At 35.1% G+C, this 23,087-nt stretch overlaps 1 protein-coding gene across 11 annotated transcripts in view; it reads right to left on the minus strand.

The window, feature by feature from the left end:
• Positions 1-23,087, minus strand: part of LOC107041727 (voltage-dependent L-type calcium channel subunit beta-2) — an 85,298-nt gene that overhangs the window by 2,938 nt on the left and 59,273 nt on the right. For 5 of the 11 annotated variants that reach the window (XM_015262420.2, XM_015262416.2, XM_015262422.2 and 2 more), the window contains 6 exons: positions 20,740-20,950; positions 17,588-17,685; positions 17,429-17,434; positions 17,199-17,335; positions 13,067-13,608; positions 12,651-12,689 (listed from right to left, as the gene is read on the minus strand). In XM_015262420.2, the coding sequence (XP_015117906.1) occupies positions 12,651-12,689; positions 13,067-13,608; positions 17,199-17,335; positions 17,429-17,434; positions 17,588-17,685; positions 20,740-20,950 (1,033 nt within the window). Of the gene's footprint in view, positions 1-2,642; positions 2,719-12,650; positions 12,690-13,066; positions 13,609-17,198; positions 17,336-17,428; positions 17,435-17,587; positions 17,686-20,739; positions 20,951-23,087 lie in introns of all 11 variants that reach the window. The other 6 variants (XM_015262417.2, XM_015262425.2, XM_015262419.2 and 3 more) reach the window with 4 other exon arrangements.

Consider the following 23,087-nt stretch of genomic DNA (forward strand, 5'->3'; position numbering starts at 1 on the left):
GGGGGGGGGGGGGGAATGTTCTATGATGATTGATGTGATTGAGAGAGTTTCACGGTGTATTTTTTTTCAGGACAATTTGCAACGGATTTGTTTGGTTTTTCATGCTTCAAAAGGGTTCGTACTTACAACGCGACTTTGCCAATGGGTGCTCGCGGTCTCTCTCATTAGTTTTGGCATCGGGGTTTTAATTAATATTAATGTCCTCTCTCCCTCTATGTCTCTGGGTCTTGATAGACTCCAAGTGCACAAGTGGTTAATTGGTCCACAAGTAGATATGTTTATTATTGGATTTTGTTTTTTTGTCATTTCTTTTGAAGAGCAAGAAGAAAATATTGGAAACTTTGGTTGAGAACGGTGGGGGGGTTGTGACAAGATTTAGACAATAGTTTTTGGATTTGAGGGTTGCTAGTTAGCTAAGTCGATGGTTCAGCCCTTTAGACTGAGTCTCGCTGCTTTTCGGATGATCCCTGTGGCAGCGACAGCCTCTACTGCTGGCACGAGACGACAGGACAATAGAAATTTTATAGTTATGGTAAATAATTTTATGGAAATCGTTCCTAGGCCAACTGTCAATTATTCTCTTTCACAATTTGTGTTCTCGTGTCCTCAAATTCTCATTACATTTCCTTTTAAAATTCACTTGGGGGAAAAAAATAACCTTGTTATGACATCGAGGAAATGAAGATGAGACAGTAACGTTAAGTCTTGAAAGCTGCAGATAATTAACAGCAAGAATAGGAAAAACAAGTGGAAAAATGCTCTTGTATTGTATACAGTATAGTTATTTTTGCTAGTAAACTAGCAATATGCTTCCGAATGGTCATCTTGCATATCATTTCCTTCTATGGTGTATAATTCATTGTTTGTTTTGTGTTATTAAATTGACTGAAATTTATTTATAAACAATTGTAGCAGATTTTCAACTTAGTTGAATGTTATCATTATCATTATTCTTATTATCCTTTCAAAAAAACACAACAATTGCTCGGTCAAAAGGGCTTCCAAACATTTTTTTAAGTCATTATTCAATGAAGTCCGAACATTTTTTTAGTTACCGTAAGACAACCGATTTTTGGAAAAAATCCAAAATTAAAAAAATTATAATAATTTAAAATTTTAATTTATAGCGATGCATAGGGCTCAAGAACACCGACTCTTAAGAAAAAGAAATGATGTAATTCCACTGATTCATTAGCGAAGAATTGACGAAAACCTTTGTCACACACATACATACGTACGGACACAGTCCAAACATTTGCATTCCCGGATTTTGTGGAACATAATGGATTTTTGGAGAATAAAAAAAATTTAAATATCAATTATATTCAATTAGGGGATGGGTATTTTAATTCGAAGATAATTCTTTCGTATCAGGCCGGGTTGTAGCAAGTTCTTTCAAGTATAATATAAGGGTCAGGCACTAAGTGTCCGAATATAAGGGTCAGAATATGAAAGTAAAAAAAGTGGGTTAGGCAATGAGGGTCTAAATATAAGTCATATATTATGCTTGATCACCGTTGTTACCCTTTATATGACCCTCATTGCCTGACACCCACTTTTTTTACTATTATTTTCTAACCTTAATTTTTTTATCCTAATATTGTGATTCTCTTTTTTAACCCTAACAGTCTGACCCTCATTCCTTCACCGTTTCATTCAGGCCCTCGGTTTTTAACTCTAATATTCTGATCCTCATTTTTTAACCTCCACTTTTTGACCATGATATTCTTACAGTTAGTGTCTAACCCTTATATTACACGTGAGAGCGCTTGTTACAACCTGGGCTGATACGAAATAATCATCCTTGAATTGAAACATCCATCCCCTGTTCGAGTATAAAATATACTTGATTCAAGTATATTTTATACTCGAATCAAGTTTTTTTTTCAAGTGTATTTTTTTCTTGATTCAAGTATATTTTATACTCGAATCAAACATAATATCCTTGAATAAAGTATATTATATACTCGAATCAAGAATAATATACTTGAACTAGGGGGCTACGCCCCCTTCTCGCTCCACTCGCCAACCCTCATATGACTCGCATATGACCTCGTGACCCTTATTCTCACCCTTAAAAACTCTTAATCTGATCCTCGTGACCTTTAATTTGACCCTTACGACTCTTATTCTGACTCTCATGACCTTTACTCTGACCCTCGTGACAGGTATTCTCACCCTCATGACCCTGATTCTGAACCTTGTGACCGTTATTCTGACCCTTATGACCTTTATTCTGACTCATGATTATTATTTTAACCCTTGTGACCCTTAATTGTGGAGTCTCAGTTTCGAGTGCCAAATTTTTATCACCAGAAGTCGATTTGGATTTTTATAATATAAAGAGATATTTTATACTTGAATCAAGTTTATGCATATACTTGATTTTGGTATAAAATATACTCAATTCAAGTATATTTTTCTTCCGAGTATAACACAAAAAAACCGCAACTTAAACTTGAAGGATTACAAAGCTTCCATTCGGAAACAAAATATTGTAAATGAACAGAGAAAATGCACAAATGAGGGCGGAGTGATTGGCAGTGCAACAAATTGTTGGCTGGATTATTTGAAAAACGGATAAATGAAGGAGAAATGGGTGAGAGACAGAGAGCAAGAGGGAGAAAGATAAAGAGACTAACGCGGATAATACGAGGGGGACCTCTCTCCACTCGCTTCACTGTGGCGGGTACAAGTGCTGGGATCCATACATTGCGGCTGAAAAGAAACACAGAGTGAGGCTACCAGGTACCCTGAGGGCACTCGAGCATATCCTCGACAGTGAGTAAAAAAAGAGGGACTCATTTCTTTTTTCTTATCTTGCTATATTTTTCTGATAATGAACGTATCCAAGGACGCGTCGACCACGGTGTCGAGTTTCAACGACGATTTTCGATCGATCAACCACGTAATTTTCCATCAATTATCGGAAATTTTACTTTTAGTAAACATAAAATAATCAATGATTACAGATAAATCTCAGTAGCAGAAGAAGTAAACGGGGTGAGTAGATTATACGGAGAGAAAAATCTGTTGATAATTAAAATTTTCTCGTGAGAATTTTTAGCTAAAATTTCTGTTGCAATGCCTAAAAATTTTTATTAAGTTACATTTCGTTTAATATTTAAAGGAATTTTGTCATTGAAACTCCATAATTTGTTGAGAAAAGTCAATGAAAATAGGAATAAATTTTCCAGATTGCAGATGATGAAATAGACTATTTGTTCCGTAAATCGCTGTACGCATATTATCTTTCATAAGGTGTTTCTAGGCAAAACTTGTAAGAGTCATTGATAATACTAAGGTATTCACAACGCTTTTTGCTTTTTAATACGGCTCAGACAAGAAAGAGTCTTGACAGTTTAATTTTGTATTGGTACCATACTTAATAGCCAGAAAACCAATAATAAAATATCATCTAAATAAGTGGATGATATGAAGCCTCCGAATCAATAAGATTCATGACCGACCTCATGACTCTCGCGAAACTAGAGAACTATAGTCGCAATTCCAAATGAGGGGTAGGAATTGGAAAAAATACCACCCATGCCAAAACAACGGAACTTTTCATGCTCCACATCTACTGGGGCAGGAAATATACGACTTTGAAGACATTTCCATCCGTGAATGTGTCACAAAGTATTAGTTTTGGAAGGGTTTTCATATCCTTCAATTGAAGTTATGAGTTCTCATAAATTTATTCAACCTTTTAATGTGAAAAATTAACCATTGCTAATCATGTGGTTCACCAACAAAAAGTTACAATGAGACGAGCTGATCCTGATAGGATTCTGATAGTAATACAGAGGTTTTAAGTACCTCTATGATCACATACCTGTTTATCTGCCCCTCAGGACTGTCCCTTTCAGTTCAGAGATTTGAAATTCTGGAGGAATTACCGATTGGTAAGGGCCAGAATTGAAGAGGCTTTTACGACTCTCCAGTCTCTTTAGAATAAAACTATTACAACAGTTTAATTTCCATTGGGAAGGAAATGCTCAAGAATGGCTGCAGAGATTTTTGCCATTACTTCTTGCTCTCCTGAAGTAAGATAACTCTGGAGACGCTGACGTCGATCGAGAATCATTGGGACGATTGAGGAAATGCCTCCGGTTGGACCTGTTGTTCAACCTGCGGCATGCAAGGTTTTTAAACCGTTTGTTTTAACTCTACGTTTCAAAACAAGCTCCTTTGAAGCCAATGAATTTAGATTCTCCTGTAAAGGTGGATAAATCTCCAAACCTTGACACAGTTTTGAAGATTTATTTTAATCTTCTCAAGCTTCCCGAAAAATGTGAAGCCATACAAAAATTAAACTGGAGCTGTAGCCTCAAGGGCACTAAAAATTTTTTATTTTTCTTGAACCACACAACTTCTGGAAGAGGACTAGATTGTCTAGTTTCTCTTCCTAGAGCAGACTTCGAGGAGTCGCCTCTAATGCCACGAGTGCAGAACCTGCGTCTTTTGAGATTGATTAAAAATTCTATATCTCTATGGATCAACGGTTCAGTGGAGATAAAAGCAATCTCTGAATTCAGATTTGGTGGATATTTCCATAAATCTGTGTAATTTGTGCCTCAACAAATTCGAGACCAGCCAGAAACTCCAACGAGCTCCCAGATCACTCTGAAAAGAGATCTCGGCATCATGAGGCTTCGATGGCCCAGGAACTCCTATATTCCTGAATCGAGTTCAGGTGGAATGCTATTTTGGAGGTTTGAGGCCTTGAATGATGCGTCAGGCGCAGATGTACGTATCATAATAGTAGTAGGAGGCTTAGAAGAAGTAGAAGTAGTAGAAGCCTTGGATCAATGCGTCAAGCGCAGATTTAACTATTGAAATAGTAGCACAAGGCTTGGAATCTTGGATCAATGCGTCAAGCGTGGATTCAACTATTGAAATAGGAGAACAAGGCTTGTAGCCTTGGATCAATGCGTCAAGCGCAGATTTAACTATTGAAATAGTAGCACAAAGCTTGGAACCTTGGATCAATACGTCAAGCGCAGATTCAACTATTGAAATAGTAGCACAAGGCTTGGAATCTTGGATCAATGCGTCAAGCGTGGATTCAACTATTGAAATAGGAGAACAAGGCTTGTAGCCTTGGATCAATGCGTCAAGCGCAGATTTAACTATTGAAATAGTAGCACAAAGCTTGGAACCTTGGATCAATACGTCAAGCGCAGATTCAACTATTGAAATAGTAGAACAAGGCTTGGAGCCTCAGGTGAGTGCGTCAGGCGCAGATGTGTCTAGCACAACAGGATCTGAGCTGTTGCTCGCACTGTCCTGGATGTTAGGGATGAAGATCCATCTGACATATTTGTAACAATCTCATTTTTAATTTCCTTGTTCTCGATTTTGTCTCTAGGGCCAGGAGAACCAGGTAAAATGAGGTTAGGCTGAGTTGTTCCACAAGAAAAACAAGAAACAAGAAAAAATGGAAAATAAAATACATCCAGTACGAAACCCAACTTGTATGACGGTTCAAAATACTTGTTTTAATTATAAGAGTTACTGAAAAAAAGATGATGAAAATAATAGGTGACATAATTTTGAAAATTCAAGTTTTTCAAATGTTTCTTTTGAAAATTCGGTTTCATGAGCACTTACAGATTGCAAACAAAAATTACCCAAAATCTTTTTATCGATGGTAGAAAATTGAAAATTTTGAGCGGTCATAAATTAAAATCAGCGGAATAGAACCTGAGTTATTGAAAAAAAACGAAAAAACAAAGAAACAATCATATCTCCGAAATGGGCTGTTGAAAAAATCTGAAAAAAATTAAGAGATAGTTTTCCTAGCCCCCCAATCATAAAAAAAACGAAATCAATTTCCAAAAGGGTGAGGGTCAGCCATTCACTCTATTTGGCATGGAATACCTCATTTAAGGAGGATGCCCCACTACTGAAGAGACATATATATTTTTTTTTTTTACGGCCTCGGAGTCCCTTTTTCGGGTTCCATTCGGCACTCTATCCAACCCTATGCATGCGGCTGTGGATTCTACACTGTACCGCATTCGCACTTCTATAGAACATAGAAGTAGCATGGGGAAACCACAGAAAACCCATGCCGGTACAGGCGGTTCCTCTATTAGCAACCTCCCGCTCGCCGGAGCCTTCCGTTGAAAAATTCGGTTCCACGGGGAATCAAACTCAACCTTTCGCACACTAGACTTGCGTCTAATCCACTCGGCCACCGACGTCGGTCTGAAGAGACATATACTGCGAGGCTAGTTCACTGTATTCGGAGCTGAAAACCCCAATGAAATTTTTGTCTTCAACGCTTTTTTAATGCATTATCAATCAATGTAGTGAAAATAAGCCGCAAATTACCCTCAGATTGATAGGAAAAGAAGATATTATTTCTCTACTTTCTACCCTCACTGTATAAGTCAATAGAGAACGGGGTCCTTATAGCGATTGAGAATCCTCGGGATTCGTTCTTACGTTTGTTCTTTGAAAGAACGGTCCCGTTCTCATTTTGTTCTTTGCAAGAACGTTCTCGACATTTCGTTCTCATTTTCGTTCTTCATAAGAACGTTCCCGTTCTATGTCGTTCTTTCAGTGGAGAACAGGAGCGGGAACGGAAACGCCCTCTCAGTCCCTGCTTCGGACCCATGAAAACTGCTCAACTCCAGACATTAGATCCTTAAAACATATGAACCTCAACACATTTAACTCATGGAAAGTGAATATGATTTATCAATATATTCTTCCACAGACCCACCCAGTACTGAAGATAACAGTATTGAAAATTTTTTAAATACTGCTATCTTCAGTTCATTTTTTCATTCACATTTTATACACAAGTATGGCTCAATAATACTATCAAGTAGCCAAAATTTCAGACCTTTATTCCAACATCTACGCGTCATATGCTATGTCACAACCTTTCATATGAAAAAATATGAGAAGAAAGAAACGCTCATAGCTCGAAAACTTTGTGAGGGAGGCTATTAATATTTTGATTGATTTTGATAGAAGACATGGGGAAGAGTATTGAAAAAAAAAGTTCAAATCCGACCAGCCATTGAAGAGAGATTGCGGAAAATAGTTTTTCAAAAAAAATTTGAAAAAGTTACATATTTCCTAAACTACTCATCCGATTCGGCCCAGCCAAAATACCATCCTTGAGTATGATGGAAGCTACAATCGTACATAATTTCGGCTTCCTATCTCAATTTTTTCTAGAGTTATCGTGACTACAAGGATTTTATCAAAAATATACAAAAAATTGGAAAATGCCGATTACTACCTAGTTGTCCGTAGTTAAGTTGAGATATTATGATTTGATTTGATAGAAATAATCACAAGGAGCATTTTGGCGTCAACCAAATTCAATTTAGTCGCGTAGTTTTTTAGATATTGAGGAAAAAAGATTTTTTTTAAATCTGTTATATCTCAAAAACTACTTGACCGATCGAGCTGAAATTTTGCCTGAATTTGCTTGTAAACTATGCCAATTATCCCACGAAATTTCAAATTTTTAGCTTCAACTTTACTCCTTTTTGCTTCCGAAGGGAAGCATTATTTTTGGTTGATTTTTCGATTTTCTAATTTTCATTGCAAATGATCTAGAATGTCATGAAACGTGAAAAAATGATGTTTTTGAGGTTGCGTCTGTACGTATGTATGTGCAGAATGGCTGTTTTGGGGGTTTATTTTTAGAAATTTTAACATAAATACGGTGAAATTCGCAGATAAAAACTTGAAATTTTTACTGATGATAGCTATGAATAAGCCCCACTTTGTGGCTCCATTTGGGCTCAATCGGTCCAGTAGTTCCTGAGATATTGCCAATTGTTTAAATTTCGTTTTTCAGCTATATCTCCTCAATAAATGCACCGATTTCAACTTTTTTTTTTCAAAATATTCGTCTCGATGATCTCTACCTGAATCATTCATAATACATAGACCAATCACTGCTGAGTCTAGGAATATTGCCGTTAATCGGTTTTTTTGTGAAAAACGTTGTGCGCGCGATAACTCGATAAAAAATGTTAATATCGATTTGAAATTTGGTATGCTTGTAGCTTTTATGACATAGATGGATGGTATTTTGAATGGGCAAAATCGACCGAGCGGTTCGCGAGATATTCAATTTTTTGTAGAAATCCATTTTGGCAAATATCTCCTTAACTATTCGAGGGATTAAATTTTTTTTTTTTTTGAAATACTCGTCCCAATGACCTCCATCTGAAGCACCCATAATATATCGAACAATCGCTGTTGAGTCTAGAGATATTGCCGTTAATCTGTTTTTTTGCGAAAAACGTTGTGCGCGCGATAACTCGATAAAAAAGGTTGTTGTTGACTTGAAATTTGGTATGTTCGTAGCTTTCATGACATAGACGAATGGTATTTTGAATGGGCAAAATCGACCGAGCGGTTCGCGAGATATTCAATTTTTTGTGGAAACCCATTTTGGCCAATAACTCCTTTACTTCTCGAGGGATTAAATTTTTTTTTTTTTTAAATACTTGTCTCGATGACCTCCATCCAAAGCTCCAAAATGATAACATGAGATAGTATTTTTACAACGATAATTTTTTATAGATTGACAGGCATGGTGTTTGCCAATATTGGAGTGCAGAATATTAATGGGACAAGATTTTATGCTTTAGTCCTTTTCAACGGATATTTCGGAACAAGATCGAAATTAGTGAAAATATTAATTTACGACGAAGATGTAATTGAGCTTCTTACGAATCGATTCCCGAGGGATGAAGTTAGTTAGATAATTGTTTTGAGTATTTGATTGAAAGAAAAAAACATATGTCTTATCGAACTATAATTTGATTTCAATAGTTGATCCAAATTCGGAACGCTATTCCATATGAAAGAAGAAAAGTTGCACTATGGAATACCATCTGGAATGAGAATGATTTTTTTGAATTCGAATGGGACGTGTATTCATCAGCACAGATCAGTCTGTTTTGGAAAATACGAATGAAATCGAGAGAAATAATTGAATCGGAGTAAAACCACATAATTTTACATATGAAATTTTTAAGAGGACGAAATGATTTTATATACTACGGTTGAAATAATAAAAATAAAAAATAGACGATGCACTTCTTCCCTTCGGAAGCTTATAACCAATGTAATTGGTAGCAGAAAAATGAAGACTTTTGACATAACAGTGTGGTGTCACAAGTCTTCTGTCGAATAGGGTCGGTCGCCTGCTTGTTTTGTTAAAATTAAAAAAAAAATCCGAAAAATCTGCACATACATACGGACATACACACACACATTTCTTAAAAACATCATATTTTTGCGTTTCATAGCATTATACATCATTTCCAGGCAAAATTCGAAGATCGTAAAAATGATCGATTACAAAGCTTCCATTCGGAAGCAAAAACATGAAAAACCCTTCAAAATGAGCCGTCGTGGATAGCATTATCTTCAATTTGAGAGGGTCTATACGAGAAAATGTGTTCTCTTTTCAATCGTTAATTACTCAAAAAGCTCATTTTTTAAATCTGAAATTTTCTCCAAAATTTTTCAATAATCTGACCAGAACTTTAGCGCCAATTAGACAACAAAACCTTCAAACACCTTGGGTTGTTTTGGTTTGTTTTTTGCCATATTTCGGCGGTTATTAATTTTCCCAGTTAGACAAGTATTGAAAATGACCGAAAATTGCTATGATTTATGCAATTATCCCTTAAATAAGTGAATATTTAGTTAAATACTAAATAAAATGCAAATGGTGAAGGTTGGACTCATTATATCTTCTATTACTCATCTTCAGTATGATTTTGTGAGTGAAAAATTATTATTTCTCTAATTATACAATGGAAATACATTTGTCAACGCTTTATTTGTCGGTAATCGAGAAACTTACGAAAAATCGTATTTTGAACTTGTTTAGGTATAGTGTATATACTGGATTTGGATCTTTTCAAACCACTTATTTTACATATCACAGTTTCAAAAGATGCAGTCACTTCTTTGGGTGTTGAAGGATACCTAAATGAAGTTGACGGACCAGAGGATTCCATTAAACTGGCGCTAAATTCGTTAGCAGCATAAGTCTTATTCACAATAATAGCAATCCACCATTTCTCTTGATGGACAATGATAACTTCTGATTTAACTGACGTGAGTGATAATAAATCATGAGCTAATTTGAAAGTTTCATGGTGATTTGATAATGAAAACGTTTTAAGTATTCACAATATCTGTGTCCAGATAACAAAACCCGGGTAATGATGAGAACGAGTAATGAACACCACAATTCAGTATAACGAAGATACACCAGAATCCTCTGTTATCTGCCGACATTGTTCACCGATAAATATCGATCAAAGTGGAGAGTAATTGTTATACTTATTAGCAATACATTGGAATTCGACGAGTATGGATGACACGTTAGCTATATGGAAATTCCCAAATGGTATTAGACTCTTCAATTTGCTAATATTTAATTAAATATTTACTCATTTGGGGGATAATTGCATGAAAAACAGCGACTTTCGGTCAATTTCAATACTTGTCTCAGTGAAAAAATTAATAACCGCCGATCTGCGGCAAAAGATAAACTCTCATTGGCGCCAAAATTCTTGTCATTTTATTGACAATTTTTAGTAAAAAATTTCAGATTTTTTAAAGATGAGCTTTTTGAATAATTAACGATTGAAAAAAACACGTTTTCTCGTATAAAGCGCAGTCAAACTGAAGATCATGGTATATACGACGGCTCATTTTGAAGAGTTTTACATTTTCTTTGAGTGTGTCAAAGGGCGATTTGATAGCTCGAAACCCCGCTGATATTAGGGCCAATTTAAAAAAAAATCATTGAAAAAAACTCGAAATTTTCACAAAATCATAATTCTTGCAATTATCAATATTAATTTTTTTTTAAATATTAATAATTGTGCCACCTGTCTGAAAAAAACGGAGACGAAAATTCCCAGCATCGACTTTTGTAGGCTGTTGTTTTGGCGTTTTTTAAACCTTTTTTTAGAAGAATAAATCGCAAGGTTCGAATGCTCTAAATTAAAAAAGTAACAAAATAAGGTCTCATTACATAACAATGGGGAAACCTTTACAAATTTTTAATTCGAATTTTTGCAAACACTCCTAAGGGAGCACTCCGTGTCCGTCAAACGCCGTTGACAGACATTGTGAAGAAAAATATTTGTCATTAGGCCCGAAAAAACCGCTATTCCGCATTATACGCCACATTCGCCAGATAACACTTTTATCGCCTGATGACATATTATACTATTTGTGTTATAACAGCCGTATGCAAAGATTCACTGCCTTACAGCCGAAATGACAATAATACAGTTTCATGTCAATTTGAAAACACGTCATAAGGTCATGTATAAGAAATTAAATTGGTTGTTAATAACTTGTAAACTTAGAAGAATTCGAAAAAAATCAACATTACACAGTCTGACAACATTTCGACCTTGGCTCTCCTAGAGATGAAATTACCCGCATTAGAAAGATTGAATTCCACTGATTCTGAATCCGTTAACAGAATTCCTCTAGGCCTTCTAGTTTTAAAGAAAAATAATGTTACACTTCCCAAAATCACCGAACACTGTTAAATTAAAAATTTAATAAAAAAATAACGCGTGCACCAATTGGACTGAAATAAAATTCAAAGAAATGAGGAAATCGAGATTTATGAATAGACAGAAAGTTTTTTGTGATTGACACACGGAGTAATTCTCAATAAATGCAGTAATTAGGCATTAAAAATTACATTTAACCCTCAAAAAAGGATCATGGATGGAAAATCGAAGTTGCACCACCACGTGTCATTCTCAATGTCAAATCTTGAGGGCAATTCACTGAGTTCACAGTGATGGGTGAAGAAAAAATGGCCGCCAATCAGTGACAGTTCAAAAAGTAATTCTCTCAAATTTTATAATCTTTACAATCGACTACCACTATTATATAAAAAATGTCAATTAAAAGGGATAACCACCATTTTTTTCAAGATTATGTACCTCCGAATCAACGAAACGTCCCGATTAAAAGGGACAACGGCCCGTAAAACTTGGAAGTTGGACGGCCTCAAAATCATGAAATATAAAACATAGTTTACAGTGATGTGATTCAGAGATGATCTATTGAAATAAATAAGTTGATAATTATCTGACAGCAAGGATGAAAACCCTGTAACCACTTCAAAACAATATCATCACTTTTCTTCATAGACGAAATTCTTTAAGAGTGCAAACTGATCAATTTCAACCGATTTTTCTCCCCGTGGTTTTACAAAAGATATAGAAATTGGGATAAAGCAAGAGCATGTCCAACAGTATTTAAACAAAAAAAATTTATCCCCCTTCAATCTCTAGATATTGATAAGAAAACTATAGTTCAAATGAAATCGTCTGACCTCGTCCCACAACTTCACTACTGAATAAGAAAGTAAATTGCAGTCAATAAGTACAAAATAATAATCTGACAATAACGAAATACACTAATACATACACATTTCTAAAAAAAATAATACTGTACATCAGATATGTGCAATAAAGAACATGTCGAGGATACGACAAATGAAACATCAAGGCAGTAAAATACATCTAGCGAAGTGCTACTTAAAATTTGAATAACTACACCTGACGATATCAACACTAATATTACTGGGGTTGTGGGGTGGGTGGGTGGTTTACCTCTTTTCTCATGTGCGTAGTGAGAGATGTGATGGCCACCTTGGGTTGCATTAAAGATAAACAGCGAGTGACATTAATACTAGCCTATTACTCAGTTTATGATAACATGATGATAACAAAAAAATTCAGTGACAAATGTGTGTGCAGATGAGAATCGAAAATCGTGTAATGAACCTCTGTGACGTGTACTTAGCTTCTTACAGATGATTTTATTTGATTTAATTGTAAAGAAAGAAAATAATAGAGAGATGGTCGGCACGTGAAAGAAATCAAGATGCTGAAGTCATAGAAATATAATATTAAAGTAATTCGATGCATAGACTACTAAATATCTAAATATTGTCTAGATATAATCTAAATATCATCTAAATATCGATAAACATCATTGCTAATGTATGACTGATTTGGATAAATACCTGAGGGCACACGAGGTGCTAGAACATCACCAGCAGCTGCATCGGAGGCTGCTGTCATGGCTCTGGGGATTGGTGCCACCACTGGTGGATGTGTTGCCCTCCAGTAAGCCTCCAGATACTCAGCAACATGATCACATGCCTCGTCCAACTGATTCTCATCAAGAATAACATCAAACATCTCCGGTGGACACTGGGCCAACTTCTCAGCCGCCACCATTTGAACATTCAGGTGACGTGTTTGCGATTTGCCACGTGATTTGATCAGTCTCTGCAGTACTTTTGGCGATGAAATTTTCAGATAAACTATTATTGGTGCTAAACTCGTTTTAGCTAACTGTGATGGATGATTTATCGTGTCACAGTCTAAGACAACTAGCTGGAGTGTTCTTGCTAGTTCAAATATTCTTTCTATCTCAGCCTGCACCTCGGCTAGACAACTGCTTCTGCTCGTTGAACGCTCCATTATCGCTCGTTTTGTTGGATTGTTCAATAGTGACTTCTTTGCTAGCGATATGTCCGCCATTACCCTGGTTATAATGATCCTGGAATGGGGAATAAACGATTTTATTGTCAATATTGAGTTGGCAGTGATTCAGATTGAGGATTTTCAGGTCAGCGATGAATTTTACTTTTGAAAAATTTAATTTGGTTGTTTTTTTTAAATTTTGGTAATCTGGAATGTTCTTCAATTGCCATTCAGTTTTACATAGCCCTGGAGTCTTCAAAAATAATAATTGTACAATCAAGAAAATGTTGAAAACAAGCAGGGGGCAGCGAGCATGTGGCATTGAATATCTCACTCATCAATTTTATTTTTATTTTCTTTGCCATCAATAAATTGATGGTGGGCTTCCGAATGGTTTTTAGCGTAATAAAATTCGATTTCAACTTGATGTTTCGATTTTTGCATCTGCTAAAGACCGAACAACAATTTCGAGGTAAAACAAGGAGAAACCTTACGATACTTCCACAAGCGAAAACATTAATCCCGCTCAGATTGAATATCCATAATGCCACACCAAAATACTGCCTAATGATTGAAAAACTATGCTTTTTCAGGGAAATTTGAAAGTGTTTTAACAAATATAATACGCTCTATCCCTGTGATGAGCACCCATATGCTATAGAGTATCTACAGGAAAATATTAAACTTTTTGATGGAATCGTTTATTACAAAAAGGTGAATGTCTCCGAAAGCACTCCATGGATCGCGCCCATCCGAAAGATGAACCTTCAATATTATGAGAGCTATGATCGTACCACATTTCAGCTTGCTATCTTCGTTTTTGTTCACGGTATCGTGCGTAGAAGAATAAAAAGACAAAAAAAGCCGAATATTTTGAAAAAAAATCATTGAGATCGGTTGACGCGTTATTGAGATATTCAAGACATTAAGTTTACATACAAAGTTGAATATCTCCGAAACTAATTGACCGATTGAGCCATCTTCCATACCGGTCCTTGCAATGATTAGAGACAGCTCCATGCCAAATTTTAAGTCAATATCTGAATTTTTACTCAAGTTAGAGCGCGAACAAGGATTTCAAGTCAAAAAAAGAAAAATTCAAATATCTCAAAAACTTTGTATAAACGGGTGTATATGTTTTGATTGATTTAGATAGAGGATATCATACCGAATATTTTGAAAAAAAAATTATTGAATTCGGTTGGGTATTCTCCGAGATATTTGCGAGAAAAGGTTAAAAAACGAATGGCTATTGCTCAAAAACTAATGGACGGATCAAGCTGAAGTTTGGCATGGAGTTAGTCTTAAGTTATACCAATTAACTGAAAAAATTTCAAACATTTTGTAATGATTTTTCCCGTTTAATTATCAAATTTACGAAAAAATGACCACCGACTGGACAGTGTCACGCACAGACATGGTCCCCAAACTTCGTATTTTTACGTTTCAGCCCATTCTGCATCATTTCCAAGCAAAATTAGAAAATGTGAAAATCGAACGATTGCAATGCTTCCATTCGGAAGCAAAAAACTGAACATTTTCAAAGAGAATTTTTGAATAATATTGGGAAATGAACTCAATACGGAGGAAATTGCAAATTAATAAACTACAGTAATTAATGGCTGTTCAATCGTTATTTGTCTCAGTAGCCAATGCCTGTCAGATCATTAGTTGCTATGATAAATTATACATTTACAATTTTCTCTCTATCGGGCTTATTTCGTAATCTTTATTAAAAATGCTCTTTGAAAATGTTCAGTTTTTTTTCCACTTTTTTTGATGGTGCAATCATAATTTTTAGGGACGCCTACGTGATGTGAAATCTAGTGGAAATTGTGATATATTTTAGATTATGAAGATGAAAAAACAATCGAGATAATGTTCGAAAGATAATCCATCCGGGCCTTAATTTTTGAACTTTTCTAATATAAGATATGTCAAATTTTAGTGAATTGGCTTTGACGAAAATCTGATCCATGAGTGTTTCAGATTCAGAATTTTACAATTATTAAATCTGGAAATTAAATTGCATGACAAGGATTCGAGTGAAATAATTTAGGGGGTTAGAATTCTTTCAATGTTCATTCATTCAATGTTATTTGAATTACATTTTGTAATTCAAATAACTAATAATCTAAGTTATTTCAATTGTCGGAAATCATATTTTTTTGGCATGAAAGCTATTTCTGATAGAATTTTGAATGTCAACAAATTTGTTATGTAAATCATATTGAAAATATGATTTTTAGACTAAAGGAATTGATTCTTTATAAATGATCCATGAGCAAAGGTCGTAATTTTTAAAGGTTAAATAATAAAATCATCATGATATGCTCGAAACCTCGAGGTAGATTGGGCTTAAATAGAAGTTCTGATGGTCAACTATAAATGTAGATAAGAATTCCAGTGAAAAAGAGGGCCAAAGTACTTGCAAACGCGTAAATGCACTTTAGTTGAATTTGTTCTTTTCAGGTATTTAAATTCCCAGATGATTGTTCAATGAATGTATTAATGCAGAATTACGCTCATTGGTTTGAAAGTTCGATTATTCTGTTATATTAGAACGCTGCTATCTTAAGATGTGTTCTTTCAGTAAGTAATTGATGAAGAGGGAGTGTTGACCTGTGCGGTCATTAGCGGACTCGAAGATTGAAGAATAATGAGAAAAGACATCTCATCTAATAAACCAAAAGAAACCCTACTTTTGGTCCTTCTATGTAGGGCCATCTGCAGGGGCATGTTCTATTTTTAAAGAACACTACTATGCGAATCAAATACCAAAAAAATCAAACGCCAATAAAAAATGTTTCAATATACAAAATGAGTTGAGTTATATTCAAAACTCATGGAAATTCTGACCAAGAAATCATCTATAGGCAGATTCTTCAGGAGAATTGTACGATTTTAATTTAAGAAATTATCAGAGCAATGTTTTTTAATTTCATTACATTCAACTGTGCTTTATGAACTAAGTGCTATTACCCCCTCAAGTATAACATCCATATGTAATTTTTTCCCAAGCGAAAAAGTATGACTTTTTTTCAAAATTGAATAACTCAAAAACTATAACAAATAATGCAATTAGACCAAGGTCTTTGGGAAGCTGAATTTTGTAGCATTAAATTACATATGCGTTTCATAATTTTTCATTCTTCAGAAGTTATCGAATCTCAGTGATATGGAGCCCACATCAGCTTTGGTAACAGAAGGGCCTTGCACGTGAGGGGTTAATCGCATTTCGAAGGAAATTTGAATGCAAGCACTGACCCACCCCCATGGAAAAATATATAAAAAATATATATAATATAGGCCAATTTAATATATTCTTCGTATGTATATAAGATTGATATAAAATACATATGAAAGATACATAAATTGCTATTTCATAGGGGAGAGTCGGGCAAAATGAAACAGTCGAAAAACGGCTGTTTGACGCAATTCAAGCAAAAAAAAATTTTTTATTCAATTTTTTTTTTATTAACTTTTACTTGAATTGCGTCAAATAGTCATTTTTCGGCTGTTTCATTCTGCCCCACTCTCCCCTATAACTTTTATATATGAATCAGGCCACTTCCATATGTAAAATATATAATTCTCAGAACATATATTTTTTGGTATGGGTAATCCCCGAGGTTTAAATTTCACTATTGTCATTTTTTTACTTACCGTCCTTCAAATTTGTGCTTAAGGTAGTCAAAAAGCGCCTTCTGCATCATATCCGTTACTTCGTAGCCCTTCAGTGATGGTCCAACCAGTACAACCGGCCTCATTGAAGGAACTACATCGTAGGGAGTTGCAGTTTCCTGTTGAATAAATTCCTCATTATTTATCGCCATCTCAGCCGATTGAAAATGCATTAGAAGTAAAAATTGATTTATATCATAGAGGCTACTCACGTAGGACTGTAACGTTGACCATGACCCAGAGTGATTGAAAAAATACAAAAAGAATTGGGGTTCGTCAATTAGTTCATAAGCGAGGGAAAAAAGCATTAAAAGTGCAGTGCACTGGGTTTATCACTGAGTATATTGGATACGGGGGACTATGTGTATTACCGGCTTTTTGAAGAAATTCTTCCGCTTCTCTTTGGCTGGTGGTGTCGTGAGTGTCGTCTTGCCCGGCCTGGCATTGCCCACACTATCGCTATCATCTCCTTATGGAAATAATCAAGAACAATGTAAATCACTTGACTGAACTATCAGGGGAATGGGAGGATATACGGGGCTCCTTCATGCCTTCTACTTGAGTTCGAATAGAGTTAGAGGATCTGTACTATTGATGCTACACAGAGAAAAATAGTTTCAAGTTTCTAGTTTCTAGTAAAAATCCGTTGATTTTATAAATCTGTCGAGATAGAATCTAGCGAGTAAATACATATACTGGCAATAAATTTATCTTGAAAATCAGACGAAAAGTATTAATTCTCAGTCGGTTTTGCTCAATTCTAGCACAATTGGGCTTGAATTGACCCACTTTTTCGGTTAATTTGATGAAATTTTGGTTCCTTAATACAGAACATTTGGATTCGCAAATGATGATAATTTTTGTTTTTTAATAAAATTATTTTTATGATTCTAAACTAATCTACCCACGTTGCAATAATATTTTAGAACTAGGGGGCTAAGCTCCCTGCTCGCTTCGCTCGCCAACCCCCACGATCCGTATTCTGACCCTTGTAACCCTTAATCTGATCCTCGTGACCCCCATTGTGACCCTCGTTATACCTCTCGTAACCCTTATTTCGACCCTTAATGTGACTCTCATTTGAATCTGACCCTCATTATAACCTTCGTGGCCCTTATTTTGACCCACGTGACCCTTATTTCCTGACCCTTGGTTTTTGAGCCCCATATCCCTTATATGGACCATCATTCTGACCCTTAATCTGAGCCTTGAGACTCTTAATTTCAAGTACCGGTTTTTTATCACCAGAAATCGATTTGGATTTTTATAATATATATCTTGGGAAGGTGTATGGGGATAAACAACACAAATTAAATAACAAACCTCGTATATTTAAACCGTATTTAATACATAATTAATTTAAATATTGAGACCCGATTAAATTCACGTGTTAACTGTTTTGGAGCCGGCGACGACGGGGAGCGATGGCACTGTCACGTGATGTGACGTCAGAACTGAGATCGCGCAGTGGGACAACTTTGCGATCCCCAACAACCCGAGTGGAAATTGCTTCAGGCCCACCTGAAGCACGATCAGAACTTGATCAGGTTTTTGTAAGGTTCGACTGATCCGGTGATTCCTGATGAGAACTTGACCAATTTCTAATCCAGCAGATCGGATCCGAAAAACTACAGGCGGGTTCAGATCAAGTTCTGATCAGGTAGACATGATCAAATGATACCTGATGAGAACCTGACCAAGTTTTGATCCAGTAGATTGGATCCGAAAAACTGCAGGATGATTCAGATCAAGTTCTGATCAGGTAGGCACGCTCTCACCCTGGGGTCGGCTGCCTGACGCCAATTTGATCAAATTCGGATTTGATGTCTGTGATCGGCATTTGTACGGGGTCAATTGAAGAGAAATCGATCAGATTCAGAACCGGTCCACCTGACATTAATTTTAATAAGTTTTTCGGATAATTTAATTAACCATTATTATACTATTCAAATTAATTTTTGTCAACCATTATCAATAATTATTTTCAATCTTTAAAAAGGATCATTATACTATAATGAAAATAAATTAAATTAAGTTAATTTAATTAATCAATTTCATTAACAGACTTCTCCAATGTATAGAAAGGAGGGATGATGATGCCGTAAATACGTATCAGAGGAGTATCAAACTTACACGCAAATGATCTTGAGAAAAAAAAATCACCAAATGTCTATTTATTTATTAGAGTTATTGTTATTATCATTATTATTATTCATTAATGAAATAAATAAAAAATTTATTGAACATATTTTATCTCTGAGAATACACACGCACATCCGCGAGATCACGAATAATCGTAAATTCAACGAATACCCCGATACAAATCATATAGGCAATGTACAGTTTACTCAATAGTAATAGCGCGATAGCGTAGTGGTCAGGGCATAGGATTAGTAATCATAGGGTCCCCGATTCGATCCCCAGCATCCGTAAAAAAATAAGCTTTTTCAGAGGTAATAACAGTAGAGGTTCATTAAGAGAGGCGGCCTACGGTGAAAGAATTGGATCATCTTTTGTTTTGGATTAATTATCGTTGATAATTGTTATTGATACTGACAGACAGGTCATCCGGTTTTCATACAGTTGACTTGATCAAGTTCGGATCCATTAGTCTGATCCAAAATTGATCAAAACCTGTCCGGAATTTCCACTCGGGTAATAGAGAGATATCCTCAAAATTTATAGTACCATCTCAATCTAATTTATCACTCTTTTGTCATTAAATGTAACAATCAGTGTTCAATTAATCGTGATATTTATCCATTTTCTTACTTTATGAATTCAAAGGTTCTTAATTTAAGAATTCAACTCGATTATTTGTTCTTGCCTTGTTAGCAAACCCTAGGAATTTCGTGAACAATCGAGTACCAATTTCCGTGGAAAGTGATATTAAAATTGATTTACGAGAAAGACATATGAAATTCAAAATTTCAACTGAAATGAATTTTATTTTCAATTCAACATGAATATTTCGTATCGAATTTACTTTAATTTCCAATTAATTGAAAATTCAAGAACAGATTCACCTGAACTTTTCAAATTTTCACTTATTTTCACGGAATAATTGAAGTGAGAAACATACTTTTCATTCATTTTTTTTACCAAATTGTAATTTTTCAATGACGAGATTTCACTGAAGCTTCATTGAAGAATTCACTTCTTGGAAAATTCTGAGATTTGTATCAGGAATTTCAGACGAAAATTTCCAACATTTTGATTTAAAAAGGTGACTTTCCTTATTTTACAAGCTCATCGGTTCAAATTTTAGGAGAATTTTTGAAATATTTTTTTGAAATATTTTTTCTCTGAAATCGAGTAGGAACTTTCTAATTCTGAGGGTAATGCGTGTTAAAACCACGAAATCCTTAAAATCAACAACTTCCTTCTGAAAACTAGAAACAGATTTTTCTTTGTATGCAAGCACTGAGTTGAGTTTGGGTCCCAGATGAAAAAAAGTTAATGTTTATTTTAATCCAAGTTCTCAATGTGAAGAGGCATATTGACAATTGATAATGGACATTACCTGGTGTCGGTGGAGTTGATCCACGTGATGGCATACCACTCTCCCCCAAATTACCCGAGGAGCCACCTCTTGTTGAATATAAACCCTTCGTCCCACGTGCTGCACTCGCTTGGACCCTGAGGGCTTCTAATTTAACCGGCGATGGAATAAACCCAACGTCCGCACTTTCTTTCACGAGCCTGCCAATCCACCAGTTGTTGTCGTACTTCTCCTGTAATGGATCACAGTGATAGAAAAATTTAGAGCAATTCTCAAGGAAGAACTAATTCCCAAAATTCCAATTTCTGTGTTTCATTGCTGAGAAATGATTCAATTCTCGTGAATTTATGTGAAAAATCAACTTGTAATTTTTCCAATTAACTTGAAAATTTTATTTTTGATTGAAATTTTCATCTTTGTTAGAAGAAAAAACCTCAACTTTACAGATTTTTCAATACCACCAGAAATTAAAAATGGAGCATTTCATTTCAAATATCATTCATATTGACTGCTCTGAGAATTGAAGCTCATATATTGTGGAATATCGTTGAACATAAGGAAGCTACTAGTGTAAATCTGGTAAAACTCTTTTTCGTAAAGCGAAGTGAAGTCTACACGGAGAGAAAAAAACATGTTCTCTTTCAACCAAAACCATCTCAAATTGAAAATTACCGATATAGAAATCGCATGCTTTCATTTGACCATGCGAGATTTTCAAATATAAATGATCGCTCTTCTTCCCACTACGAAATATTTGGCTCAAAGGGCAGATCATTTACGCGAGATGTTGCCTTTTCAGGGTGAAAATATCTCATAAAGTGAAGTAATCAACATAGTACAATAGAGTGCACTAAAAAAATTCGGGCTGAAATTTCCGATCCACTTTCCGGAAATGTTTATCGCATTTTATATGCACTGTAATTGAAAGGAATTTCGTCATTGAAAATTCAAAATGTCATGGAAAAAGCAATGAAAACTATCAATTTCAGTTCAATTATTCTCTGACAATTGATAGAAATCAGGATGTTCCGGTGAATGTTCTGAAGTCATCGTACTTCAGTACTAAATATTCATAATTTCATTTAAAATTCAAATAGATTTAAGAATTTTCATCTTAATGCTTTTCAAAATTTGAAATTTCACTGAATTTTCAGTGAAATCTGAAATTTAAGGATTTTTTTCTCTTCAATCCCATCCAATATCACTCTCCTAAACATTACTAATTGACTGTCCATGAAATTTCAAATTTTTTCTAGCAGTGGGCAAGGACATAAATTTATTGTTCGATATAAAATATTTTCGCATAAATTACAGAATTGCTATCATGTTATCATTACTATTCTATTCAAGGATTGATTGCTGATTTTTGAATATTGGATAGCCGAAACGAAAAACTATTCTTCCTTGTTTCGCATAGAATGGACACTTTTGGGAAGCAAAATATGTATGGTCGTATAAAGTAAAGAATAGGTATGCTGATAGTAAAGATGGAAGGATATGGTTGGGGCTAACGAGGTTTCTTAACTACTAGGGGAGGGTAGGGTAAAATAGAGCCCTGATGTTAAAGTAATAATTTTCATTAAAAAATGTCTTCTTTCGATTTGAACACTCTTGTTTACATTGGCGTATTACAAACAATAAATTTGTTGGAAAAAGTATGGGTCAAATGGTGAAAGTAGAATTGTACACTGATAGAAATGGTGGAATGATTCAGTTGCACCAAACGAGGCTTCTTAACTGTTACCGCGATTCGTTAATAGTTAATGAATCGCGGTAATAGTTAAACAGCCTCGTTTGGTTCGACTAAACCGTTCTATCAGTGTAGGATTGCTTCGCGAGGATCGTACTTGGCAAAGATCAGATCGCGCGAACTTTAAAATCGTAACAGTCATACCTCACGAGGAAGAAACGTTGCATGTGTTGTTTCTATTATAAGTCAATTGATCGGTTTGTAGATCAATCCTTTTTAATGAAGGGCTTGAATCATTCGCAAAGAGAAAATAATCCTTATTTCAAGCAACTCGTCATTCTAGAATATAACGAACGGAAATTCTTTCACTTTGAAACAAGTGAACAACTCACTTCTTTCAAGTGAATTTTTTCCTTAAAACAACGGAGAGAAGTTTTAGTTATTAGTACTTCATACACTAGATTCAATAGACATCTGTCCTTGATTCAAGGGATTTCTTATGCTGGGATCAAGAACATTCTGATTCTCATTCCTTGAATCATTTATCACTAGATGCAAGTGATAAATATTCTTGATTCAAGTGATTATAGGGACACTTATCTCTAACTGTTTTTTCCCTTGGACCAAGTGTTTTTTACTTCCGAATGGAAGCTTTGTATTTTTCCCTTGAAACAAGGAT

The sequence above is a fragment of the Diachasma alloeum genome, unplaced genomic scaffold, assembly GCF_001412515.2.
Source record: "Diachasma alloeum isolate Michigan unplaced genomic scaffold, Dall2.0 Dall_scaffold_00374, whole genome shotgun sequence".
Classification (NCBI taxonomy): Eukaryota; Metazoa; Arthropoda; class Insecta; order Hymenoptera; family Braconidae; genus Diachasma; species Diachasma alloeum.